At 34.6% G+C, this 13,117-nt stretch overlaps 1 protein-coding gene across 4 annotated transcripts; it reads left to right on the top strand.

The window, feature by feature from the left end:
• The first annotated feature begins 5,497 nt into the window (after positions 1-5,497).
• On the top strand, positions 5,498-13,117 carry LOC114279008 (uncharacterized). 4 transcript variants are annotated; one of them, XM_028221154.2, is made up of 9 exons: positions 5,707-6,340; positions 8,297-8,379; positions 9,974-10,121; positions 10,243-10,393; positions 10,471-10,596; positions 10,707-10,787; positions 10,908-11,100; positions 11,175-11,445; positions 12,447-13,117. In XM_028221154.2, the coding sequence occupies exons 2-9, from the start codon at positions 8,362-8,364 to the stop codon at positions 12,710-12,712; spliced, it is 1,254 nt and encodes a 417-aa protein (XP_028076955.2). In that variant the 5' UTR covers positions 5,707-6,340; positions 8,297-8,361; the 3' UTR covers positions 12,713-13,117. The 4 variants fall into 4 exon arrangements, with proteins under 4 accessions (XP_028076953.2, XP_028076954.2, XP_028076955.2 ...); XM_082877974.1 differs by having other exon boundaries at positions 12,450-13,117; XM_028221152.2 differs by lacking the exon at positions 8,297-8,379 and having other exon boundaries at positions 5,498-6,340.

Genomic DNA, 13,117 nt, shown 5'->3' on the forward strand with positions numbered 1-13,117 from the left:
AAGTGACTTTGATGAAAGGGCAAACTTGGTTGGTGTGAAAGGAAAACTAGCGCTGAGATATGTTGGGCCATATGAAATTCTTGAGAAGATTAATCCAGTGATGTATCGGGTAGCTTTACCGCCGGTCATGGAATATATACATAATATTTTTCATGTTTCGATATTTCGGGACTATTTACGAGATCCACTTCATGTCATTGAACCAACACATGTGCTCTTAATGGACGACTACACATACGAAGAGAGACCAATTCAGATTGTGAAACGTAGAATTAAACGATTAAGGAACAAAGAAATACCCTTGGTGAAAGTTGATAGGCAAAATCACGGAGGGACATATGCAACATGGGAGACGGAAGAGGATATGATGAAAAGATACCCAGATTTGTTCCCTTTGGATCAGGTATTCTTCTAAAACGAAGGAAATTCAAGTTTGGAGGACCAAACTCTTTAAGGGAGGAAGACTGTAATAACCCTGACCCATGATTAGCTTAAAACATATGATTATGAATGCCTAATAAGTTATTAAAATGAAATTCTGAATTAATAGCATGTGTATTGCATTATTTGTGCATATATCTGTCCGTGTAGGAATATTTGTTTGTGTTCCGTTTTGTTCTGTGAATTGAAGGCCTTATCGACATCCGATCACGAAATTGACTTGGTTTCTGTGTTAGTTAGAATTTTTAGAATGTTATGGTAGGTTTCATTAAAATTTGATTCGGAGCGAATAAATTAGAATAAATGATCTCACTTAGCTAAGGGGTTTGCTAGGAAGTAAAGGAATTGGACTTAGAGACTCAAGAATTAAGCTTCTAGCTCTCACTTCGGAAAGCCTAGGTAAGAATTCAACTCTTAGATTGCACCAATATGATGTCTAGACCACGAATTCAAGAGAACTTAGGTGTGTAATACAATAATTGAGCATGATTCATGCATTTATGCATTTTCATCACATTTTGAGTTTGAATTTCAATCAAATCTCACATGTATGTGTTTATCTTGATTTTGTTTTAAGAATTCATCACATTTCTTACCATTTGACCTTAATTGATCATGTTTTGGAGAGTTTAAGTTCATAACAATTCATGCATGTTATGTTCATATCATGTTCTTAAGTTTCAAGTTGAATTTTGAACGATTGGCAAGCTTTTGGGCCTTGATTTTGTGAAATGGTTTTGAATTCTTGATGTTTGACAAGTTTACACAAGTTTCCTTAAGTTTTTGGCCCAAAAGAACTTGATTTGTAGCTTTGAATTTTAGCTTTAGACTTGGGAAGCAAATCTGGAAATCCCAAAAATCTGCTTCTCCACTTGAGCGATAGATTTTGTGCTCGAGCGACCACTTTGTGATTTGCATTTCTGCTCGAGCGACCAAAAGTTGGCTCGAGTGTAAAATGCATGCCCCCAGAAGTTTTCATGTTTTACAGACCACTTGAGCGATAAAAATTATGCTCGAGCGAAGACCCCAGTCTCACGTTTGAGTAACCGTTAAGCAGAAAATTCACACAATCAGTACTTTTGCAGAGCTTACAGACCGCTCGAGCGAAGGAAGTTGTGCTCGAACGAGGACCTTGTTTTCAGCAGATTTGACTAAGTATTTTCAAGAACATTTTGGCATCCTCATTACATCCTAGGCGTTCCCAGGCCATGATTAAGACATAATATGGAGGATAAGACTTAGAAACACACAATTCGAAATGAAATGAAATAAGTTACGTACTATTCGAGTGTGTGCTTCAATGTGTGTGTCTATTATGTTGTGTAGGTCACGCACCACAAGTTATCTGATTCGTCTGCTCTATCTGTTCTACAATTGGAGCCATCTGTAAGTAATAAATTTGTAAAGCTATGTTCACGTTTAAGTATTTTCCTATATAACGAGAAATGAACTGTTTTTTGAAATGCTATGTTCTGTATCAATGAATGATTGTCCATATATTGAAAAGTATTCGTGGCATCCTTAGCACATGGCCCTTGCCCGGGGGTAACAATACCGTGGTTTATAAGCACAAGGCCCTTGCCCGAGGGTAATAATACCATGGTCTCATGGCCCTCACCCAAGGGTAACAATATCGTGGCTTAAACATGCTATCTGTTCCCAGTACCGGAGGTTCCATTATGGAACTGGTCAAGTATGACCCTTAATATTCTATATCTGATCCGTTAGCGCTAATGGATGTACCATGTATGATTAAGCACGAATTCTGACTTTTGTATATGATTTTGGACAAGAAAAAGAATTGTGACTCTATGTCTACTTTCCGAATCTGTTATGGGATATCATTCATTAAACCCTTTACTCTGGTATTATTCACTGGGTTTCCACTTACTATTTATATTATGTATGTAGGTAGGTAGACGCATGACCAGGCCTAAGCTGTTGCCTGGAGAGTTTTGGATCAGCCAACTACCGTGCCTCCCGAGGAGATTCCCGTTTAAAGAAGTCAAGTTTTTGTGGCCCATGCCAAGAGTTTGTTTCGTTTTATTTTGGTTTTGTTTATCTGTATATTTTGCTAAGTCCCTTTTGATAATACTTGTACGGTGTTGCATGACTTATGCGGTTATGATGTCATATATGTATATATTTTATATAAAGTTTTAAATTATTTGTCTCATGTATGTTTGCACAGTTCAATGGACGTTGCATGTTTGTATTTGCTTCCGCAGTTCCTCTACTTATATGATTTTCAGGTCAAAGGCCTTTGGTAATCTTAGGATTATTGGTCGGTTATGACGCTAAACCTATAAGGGTGGGTTTGGGTCGCGACAGTATTCAGTTGTGTTTGTTAGGAGTTAGTTAGGATTGATAGTTTGTATCTTTGTATAAATAATTGTGTAAAGCACTCGTTGAATTAGAATGGAAAATTAAGAAGTTATCAGATTTTCAATATGATATCAGAGCATTGAGCTCATGTGAGCAAGATCCAAGGACCTTTAATGGCAGATTCTTCTTTACCCTCCAATCTCAATTTGTTGATTTCAATTTTCAATTCCCTTATTACAATAAAGCTTGAATCAAACAATTTTCTCATATGGAAGACAGAGATGACAAATATTCTTCGAGCAACTAGATTTCTTCATTATGTAAATGGATCAAATCCATGTCCATCTCCCGAAATCAGTGATGCCTCTAGAAAATTAATTCTAAATCCTGCTTGCACAAATTGGAAAATGATTGATGCACATCTGCTCATTTGTCTAACTGCAACATTATCGTCATTAGTTTATTTCTCTGTTCTTCATCTTCACCATAGTGATCAGGTATGGCAATTTCTGGAAAAACACAATCTCTGTTTCACGTTCTTATATTTATCAACTCAAAAACAAATTTCAGACACTTAGCAAGAAGTCCTCTTTAATGGAGGTTTATCTTTCTCAAATCAAAGAAGTTTCAAATCAACTAGCTTTAGCCTCTGCAAAAATTGATGATGAGGACCTAATATTTCTAACCTTAAATGGGAGTATGATGCTTTTAAAACCTCCATTCGTACTCGATCTGATGTTGTGACAATGGAAACTTTATGTTCCTTGCTATGTTTAGAAGCTATGCGCTATCCATATTGAACAAAAGCTCAAACATTCAGTTGGGACTGATCTTCATGTTGTCTATTCTACCCCAAAAGGATCTCATTCTTCATCTCAGTCTGGTTATAAACCTCCACATTCATCTTCCAATCGAAGTTTTCATTCTGCAAGAGGAAGAGGCCAATATCGAGGATCAAGAGGAGGAAGAGATAACACTTTTCGAGGAGGAAGATTCAGTAGCAAGTTCAATAATAATAGATCCAGAGGAAATTATTTTTCTAATTCTGGATGTTTGATTTATGGGTGTCTTGGTCACACTGCACTCGATTGTTGGCATCGATTGGACCCTACTTTTCAGAGCAAGGATCCTCTAAAGTGATTTTTTTCTAAAGTTTCCTAGAGTGCTACATTGTGTGGTTGAGATTTACTGGCAAGTCAGATCAATTTTTCTGATGTGACTTGCCATTAAATCTCAACCACACAATGTAGCACTCTAGGAAACTTTAGGGAAATTTCACTCTAGAGGATCCTTGGTGTACTTTTCAACCCTCATATCACAATCTTTCTCGATCTTCTGTGCCTCAGTCTTCCTCTGATCCTTTCATACCTCTTTGGTATGTTGACTCTACTGTGACAAATCATCTAATATTTGAAATTTATAAATTATTACCGTTGTTGGAAATGAGATTTATAAATTATTACCGTTGTTGGAAATAACAATTCAAAATTATTCTAAATATTGAAAGATATTAACACGTGTTGCAGCCGTGCCATTTTCGAAAACATTAAAGTCAATAAATGCATAGGGAACGTGGACACTATGGAATAATTCAAATGTTTGTAAAGATAAATTAAAAAATAAAGCAATGCTACAAATTTCAAGGGGAAAATTACTTGTTAATGTTTAAAAGATTAATTATAAAATTATAAAAATATTATGATTTTACATATTAATATTTATAATGAATACTATTGATTTGAAAATATTTTTTTAGGCATAAAGTGAAGTGATATTTCTCAAAAATTTTAGAAAGTTTACTTGGAAATATTTAAAATATTCCGATTCAAATTTTATTTAATATGTGAATCTTGGTGATAAAGTTGAACTATTCATTCACTTTTTAGTAAACATATTTCAATTTTGTATTCATGATTTTCTCTAAAAATAATAAAAAATAATAAAAAAAAAGAAAAATATGTTGGAAGAGAAAAAAAATAAAAAAAAGTCAATTAATCCAAATCACTCCTATTGATTTTGAATTTTATAAAAATATTTTTTAATTTTTAATTCACGTTTTTTTATTTTTAGTTTTTTTTTTATTTTAAACAATTTTTGTTTTAAGTTTTAGATTCACTTAATTTAGAACAATTAAAAAGTATCAAATTTATATAATATATATATATTTAAAATTTTTCAAATTTTTTAAATTTATTGCATTTTTTACCAAAAAATTATAAATGATTAAAATATAAAAAAGTTTCTAAAAAATAACAAAACTTAAAAAATAAAATACTCAAAATGGAACAAAAGTGGCATTTAAAATTTTGGGAGACAAAAAAGGAGAAGTTATTTGGGGGAGCATCTATTTACACACACAACTCTATCTCTATACACATCCTTCACACACAACTTCTCAATACACTTTCTCATTGAGTGTGTGGGAAGAGGAGATATGGGGTGTGCATATAGAAGCAGCATCTATTTACACACACCACTTTCTTTCTATACACATCCTTCACACACAACTTCCCAACACACTCTCTCATTAAGTGTGTAAGAGGAGGAGATATGGGGTGTTCATATAGAAGCTCCCCCTATTTGGTGGTCCCAATACGATCATGTGGTATTATATATATATTGTGATTGATAGAAATAAAACAACATAAATAATAATTTTATATTAAATGATTAAGAAACATTATAATTTGTAATTGATTAGAATATAATCACGTGATATCACACGAAATAATTTTTCAAAAGTGTGAGAATTTCAAATGATTTTTTTTTTCTTAAAAAGCCTCCCAAACGTATCCTTATTTGCGCCCCCAAAAATTTACAGTGTCAAAAGTTGACGATCTGGGATTTTATTTTATTTTATTTTATTTTTTTGATTTGAATCAAGTCGGATTTCAAACTCTTTAAAATCCGATATATGTATTGAATCAAGTCGGATTTCAAACTCTTTAAAATCCGATATATGTATTTCATCTTCATTCTTCCTTCTTCCTTCGGCCCCATGTGAAGAAACACTCGCTCTCGCACGCTGAGAGACAGAGACAGAGAGAGAGAGAGCGAGAGTGAGCTTTACAGAGAAGAGAGAGAGAGAGAGAGAGAGAGAGAGAGAGGAAGGGGTGAGCTCTGATTTCTTCCTCGCTTGATGTTTTGAGCAATTAATCGTCACAGCGAGCCAAAAAGCCCTAGTTCTTTGTGTTCTGAGATTTAGGGTTTATTACACAGTGAGGGTTTGAAGATAAGATCGTGATTCTCCGGACCAAAGATGGTTGATTTTTGTGTGAATTGACGCTGATTCATACATATATATGTGTACCGTATTTGAAAATATTGTGGTGGTTAACTCAGTGTTAGTAGTAGTAGTAGTAGATTAGTGGGTTCTGAGATGGACGGTAGAAAAATTACTGCGAGTCCTCGGCCGTGCAGTGGTCGCCGAGTTGTGGCGAAGAAAAGGCCTCGCAGCGGCGTTGATGGGTTCAACAGCGTTAGGAAGCTTCAGAGAAGGGAGATTTGTTCGAAGCGCCACCGTGGTTTCAGTATGAGCGACGCCCAAGAAAGGTTCAGGAACATTCGCTTGCAGGTTGGTTCAATATTGCCTCCATTTTGTTTCTCATTTTCAGGAATAATTGCAACAAATGAAATATATATATATATATATATATATATATATATGAATTTGTATCTGTAGTGTGTGATGCACTGTGAAAATGTTAGGGTTTTTATGCTTTTATGAGTGTTCCGCAACTTACCTAGCATTGGTTCCTTTTACACACATACAATCGCTCTCACATACATACAATGTGTTTTCTCATCAATTAGTTGCTCATATGGGTTGTTGTTCAATATATCAAATTATTAACTTGCGCCATTAAAAACATACCAGTTTCTGTGGTGGACAGATTAAAAAAAGATGAAAAAATAATAGGTGGCAGGATTTTCATGTAACAAAAATGTAGGGAGTCCAAATCTAATTTGGCAGTGACTGTAATATGTAGCCCAGTTCTCGCTATGGACACTAACAGTTAGAGCGATGGATGTTGGTCTTGAAGTTGGTGTACCTAATCGTGTGTACCAAAATCATGTGGTCTGTTTTTCTTGTGTTTGTATATGAGAAGATTTAGAACATGAATTTGTCTCCACCACTAGAATTTTTGTAGAACCTTCGTTTGGCATAAGCTAAAATGAGATTTTTTTTGCTAAAATAGTCACAAAAAGACAAAATAAGTTTTTTAATCCAATAAGACAAAATATCGAATTCAAACCATAATCATTTCATTTTTTCTCTTAGAAAAAACAAAAAACCTATTCCAAGCGAGATTTTTTTTAGTCCCAGACTAAAATAGTCAAAAAGCCAACCCACATCCCAAACGAATATGTTATCACATTGAGGATCCTTTTGGGGTTGAAGTCTTTTAGGAACGTAGGTTGACCTTATTGGAAAAAGAGATATGAAATATGGTTTATTTCACTTTGGTTGTAACACATGATGCCAATTGTGGACATGTACTTTGAAGTAAGTGGAGTTTGAAAATGGAGAAGGATATGTTATGGGATGAGGTGATAAGCTAGCTTTTGGGTGGGGGGGGTGAGGTGGGTGCATGAGGATATGTTATGGGATATGTTGACACGTCGTCTCATTGGCATAGGTATGGCCTTACGGGCTTTGTCCTTGAGACATGTATTCAAATTGGATGATGATCCTTTATGTGTGAAGATAGAAGAAAAGGAAGAAGCAGAAGAAGCTCAACGTTGATAGTAGAGAAGGGTTTTCTTACAAGGTAATATAGTTAGAACTCATTTTCTCTACAAAATTCCATTTTACATAATTTCTATTCAAGTATGAACCTTGTAATTACTTAGCACATTAAATATTATTTACACCATATAATATTTGAATGCGTGGGATCTATTTATAATAGGCTTATGTAGCATAAGCTACAGTGCTTGTGAGTCAAGACGAAATATTTTGAAGATTTTTTCTAAAACAATTCTTTGGGATGGAGTTTATGGAATAAAATATCAAAATACGTGATTAATCAATAATTTATCACAGGTGGATAAATCACATTAATTTGTGTAACATTCACTCAATATTAGTAAGTTGGGTTATATTGCCATATTATTGCACTGTATTGTTATAGTTGGTTCCCGGGTGGTGTTGAACTATCCTTGAATCAAAGTTTGGATTTCATAGAGTTTTTGGAGTAGTTTGTTGTTTTTTTCTTTTTCCTCCGTTGGCACATCCTATGCATATGGCTAGGACCCTCTCGGTATTTTGTTTCTGTTTTTTTTTATTTTTATTTTAAATATACCATTTATTTGTAAAAGAATTATTTATATTGTACAATAATATTTAATATATATGACATATTGTGTTATTTATTACAAGAAATTAGTATGTGTGTGATACCATGTCAACAATCCCTCATGATTTTACCAGTCAATCATGTTTCATCACATGGAAAATAAGGGAATATCACATTTTTTATTGTTTTAACATGAGAATATGTGATGATTGACACGTGTACTTGTGCAGTGTTGCCTCCATTTGAGACACTTGCAATGTTGCCTCTATATTGAAATTGTTTAGATGATCATGCCATGTGGTATTGTGAAATGGTGAGTACAACCCATTGAATAATCTCTCGTTATATTACGTGAATGACACTTTTGTTCCATTTTTGTGCCCTAGTTGACTTTGGAAAAACTTTAAGAAAGAATCTTTGAATGATATTTTTACAAAATGCTTTTATTGTCTTCATAGAATAATGTTTCGGGAATTGGAATTGTGCAAGTATAAATTTAAAGAAGGTTAATAAGGGTTAGTGAGTGTTAAGATTTTTAGTTTCCAGCTAGGACACATAAAGTTGAACTTCCAAAACTTGAAAGTATAGATAAAAAATGGGACAGCGAGAGTATAACACATTAAAGTATCATTTATTATATGTACAACATTGCATTAAGCTAAAGATTTGAAAGATAATCAAGGTTCTCTACTCATCCAGCTCCCTCTTTAAGTTAGTTATATGATATATATCTTATGTGATTGTATATAACATTGTTTCTTTTTTTGGACAAGTATATACCATTGCATGATTTAATATAAATGTCCATTTTTTATTTTAGAAAATTTCACATTGATATATACTTGCTATGTTTTGGACTTGCAATGTATCTATTTTCTCAAAATTTTATTTCTTGATATGTTTATATGTGACATGTCATATATGTAAATGTATTTAATTTCTCATTATTTTATTCCTTGATATGTTTATTTGTGATATGTCATATACATAACTTAATGAGAAACTATTTTGTGGGTTTTACCCACCACGTCATCGATATCACGCGGTGTAACCATTCAATCAAATTTAGATACATAGGCAACATTGCACGTGTCCTGGATGGAGGTAACATTGCATGTGTCCTCGTGTCAACCATTATGTGTCGCTATTTACGCTTTTGGACATGGGGTTTTTTCTCCTTTCCTGTGTGGTGGAATTCGATTGGATGAGCGTGTCATGTGACAATGACACGTTGCCATTATGAGTTGCTGTTTAAGCTTCTAGACATGGAGTCGGAGGGTTTCTTTCTTTGTATTTTTTTTTTTTGATAAATGGGTTTCTTTCTTTGTATGACTAGTGATAGCAGAAGAATTGAGAGTCAGCCAATTTATTTCCATATATAGAAGTTGCTAAAGGGGGTTTGTCCAGACATACCTTGAATTAGAATCATCCCACCCAGAATTTTCTTAGGATTGGTAAGTCGAGGTCAAGCATATGTAATGGGACTTCTCTTTTGCCATGGTCATGTTTAAGTGATTGGAGGATTAATTTTGGAATGATTTGGAAGGTCAGTTTTCTGTGTTGTCTGCTATTCATGTGCGTTGGCTGATAAGACTTTGGGATGATAGAATTATTGATTCGAAGATACCTGAAGATGTGGCAATTGCAGTGCATTCTACCCGCAATTTAGTTCTATTATCAAAATTAAGATGACAATCAAATTATGTGACTGAAATTTATATAAGCATTCAGCAATTTTTACGCATTGTGTTAGTGCATCTTGCCAAGCTATTTCTCATATAACAGAGAGTTTTTACTTGATTATTGATCTGATCATTTCCCCTATATTATTTTATAAGCTGTGTAGGTCTATCATTTTTGCATATTGTAATTTCTTCTGGTGATGACCTGTATGAATATTGTCTCAGGAGGAATATGATACCCATGACCCAAAAGGACATTGCGGCATGGTATTGTCCTTTCTCAAAAAGAGGTCAAAAATCATTGAAATAGTAGCTGCCCATGACATTGTCTTTGCTCTTGCGCAATCTGGTGTTTGTGCTGCATTTAGCCGAGGTAGAGCCCTAGTTTAATAACCATCTCTATGTTTATGTGAAGAATATGTGGTGATAAACAGTGTATGCTTCTAGACATTGAGAAAAGGGGCCCCTTATAATTTGTCCATTGTTGGATGCAGAGGCTAACCAGAGGATATGCTTTTTGAATGTCAGTCCTGATGAAGTCATTCGAAGCTTGTTTTACAATAAAAACAATGATTCTCTTATCACAGTCTCAGTTTATGCTTCTGACAATTTTAGTTCTTTGAAATGCAGGACCACCAGGATTGAGTATGTGAACTACACTGTTTCAGTTGCTCTTAGTTTCTATTATTTATTATTCATTATCAAACTGTTTAATGGTTCAGGTACATAAGGAGGGGTAAGCCAGATGCAGGTTTTGCTCTTTTTGAGTCTGAGTCACTGAAATGGCCTGGTTTTGTGGAGTTTGATGATGTAAATGGGAAGGTACTCACCTATTCGGCACAAGATAGGTAAGTATCCGATTATTTTGGTTTTCTTACAATGATCGTTTTGTGTACAATTTGCTTCTTCATTCTGATCCATATATATATATATATATATCCTTCCATTTTTTTATCAGTATATACAAGGTGTTTGACTTGAAAAACTACACGATGTTGTACTCCATATCAGACAAAAATGTTCAAGAGATTAAGATCAGGTAATCTTTCTGATAAGTACCTGCATAGATAGACACCTGAACAGTGTAGACGACACATGTTTGTAGGATTGTATCATGCATATGTAGCTTACCCCCTTTTTTTTGGTTTCTGAAAAACAGTCCAGGCATCATGTTGTTGATTTTTACCAAAGCTAGTGGCCATGTTCCTCTTAAGATTCTTTCAATAGAGGATGGTACAGTTCTCAAAACTTTCAAACATCTCCTTCATCGGAATAAGAAGGTGGATTTCATTGAACAGTTCAACGAGAAGCTTCTTGTCAAGCAAGAAAATGAGAATCTTCAGATTCTTGATGTAAGGATCTTTGTTGTGGTTTTGAAATAATTTGTTTTAATCTACGTTTAATATGTGATATTTGTTATTTGCAGGTTCGCAATTCTGAACTGACAGAAGTTAGCAGAACTGAATTTATGACTCCATCTGCATTTATATTTCTATATGAGAACCAGTTGTTCCTGACATTCAGAAACAGGACGGTGTCTGTTTGGAACTTCCGTGGGGAGCTCGTAACTTCATTTGAGGATCACCTCTTGTGGCATCCTGACTGCAACACAAACAACATATATATCACAAGTGATCAGGATCTTATAATTTCCTACTGCAAAGCGGATTCAGATGATCCATTATCAGAAGGAAATGGTAAATCACAATCACCTGATAAAAAAAATTGATATTATTACTATATTCAAATGAGGAATTCATTGAGAACTCCCTTCTGTGGGGTCTAATGGGTTAACCTATCAGAAGGAAACAATAAATCACGATCACCTGATAAAAAATTGATATTATTATTATATTCAAATGAGCAATTCATTGTGAACTCCCACCTGAGGGGTCTAAATGGGTTAACCTATCATGCCAATTGGTTAAGAGGAAAAGATAAATACACACACGAAATGCTTTTTAGTATGAAATTGATGTCTATTTCATGTTGAGATGCACAATTTATGTAAGGCATTCTTCATGTGCAGCATTTAGTTCTGATGCCTTACTTATGAGCATGGATAGTATTGCCTTTTGAAGTTCGATGATAATGCTTTCTTATCATTGGGTGTACGATAAGATTTACATCTTTTATTCTTCAAGCACCTGTAAGAGTACCAGTTGTTCTAAAGGCGTTGTTAAGAAATGGTTCCGACAATGTAGGTCATGCTCTTACACTGTCTCTCTTGTGTGACTCTCTCTTGCAAGTGGAGAGACTAACACACAATGAACTCATTAAGATGCACGGAAAACAGAGCATGCTAACAAACATAATGGGGGAACAAACACATGTTGAAAGTTGAGCCCAGAACCACCTATTACTCAATGCATTGTTCAAAAAATTAAGTTTAGGAACAAACACAACATTACATATAAAGCTCTCACATGCCCAATATTGTTTCTGATGATGAACATTTCTGCAGGCTGAACCATCTTCTAATGAATGGTGTCTTTTCTGCCTAGAATTTATGTTATTTGCTTTTCAGCTAATTCTATTACATGATAGGTTGTGCCATGGAGTTGGTGTTTTTGCAAGTGTGATTACGTCTAAATTGAAATTGCATATGTTTCTATTTTGCTTGCTTTGTTTGTTTGTTTGTTTGTTTTTTTTATTTTTTATTTTTATTTATTTAAGGGTGTTTCCATTGATCATGCAGCAGGTTCTATCAATATCAGCAATATCTTGACCGGGAAATGCCTTGCTAAAATAAGAGCAACCAATAGTTTTCCCATAGGTGAATGCAGTTGTAGTGGATGTTGTAATGGCAGAAATTGCAGTTCAAATAAGCGGATCCGAGCTTGCAGGATTAGAAGCACTGTTGCAGAAGCCCTCGAGGACATCACTGCTCTCTTCTATGATGAAGAACGTAATGAGATCTATACTGGCAATAGACATGGCCTGGTCCATGTATGGTCTAACTGAAGGTTGTATCTTCCCTCACATCCCTTCAGACTCCAAGCTCGTTCTTCCTGATGATTGAAATCATTCTGCTTCCGGCTGCAAGAACTACGGGGAACTGTGCTATTAAATCGTGCTGTTTTTTTTTTCTTTAAATTCATAGCATGTGTTTCTTTCTTTTATTCATTCTCTCTAAGTGAATTTCTTCTCTTTTTTTTTTTTTTTTATTCTCTCTGGTGTAATTGAGGTTTGGCCCTTGGAAGTTGAGATGTTAAATGTTCGTACCTGTTGTAGATGAGCTGCAGGTAGATAGTTGAAGTGATGTAATAGCTGTTTGTGGGAAATTTAACATTTAAGGTTGCAAGTGTTCGCCAGGTGGTTTAATTGCAAATGCATCAGCGTGCCTCCTTGCTGTCGCTTTTGGAAATA

The sequence above is a fragment of the Camellia sinensis genome, chromosome 1, assembly GCF_055761805.1.
Source record: "Camellia sinensis isolate YWXY chromosome 1, ASM5576180v1, whole genome shotgun sequence".
Classification (NCBI taxonomy): Eukaryota; Viridiplantae; Streptophyta; class Magnoliopsida; order Ericales; family Theaceae; genus Camellia; species Camellia sinensis.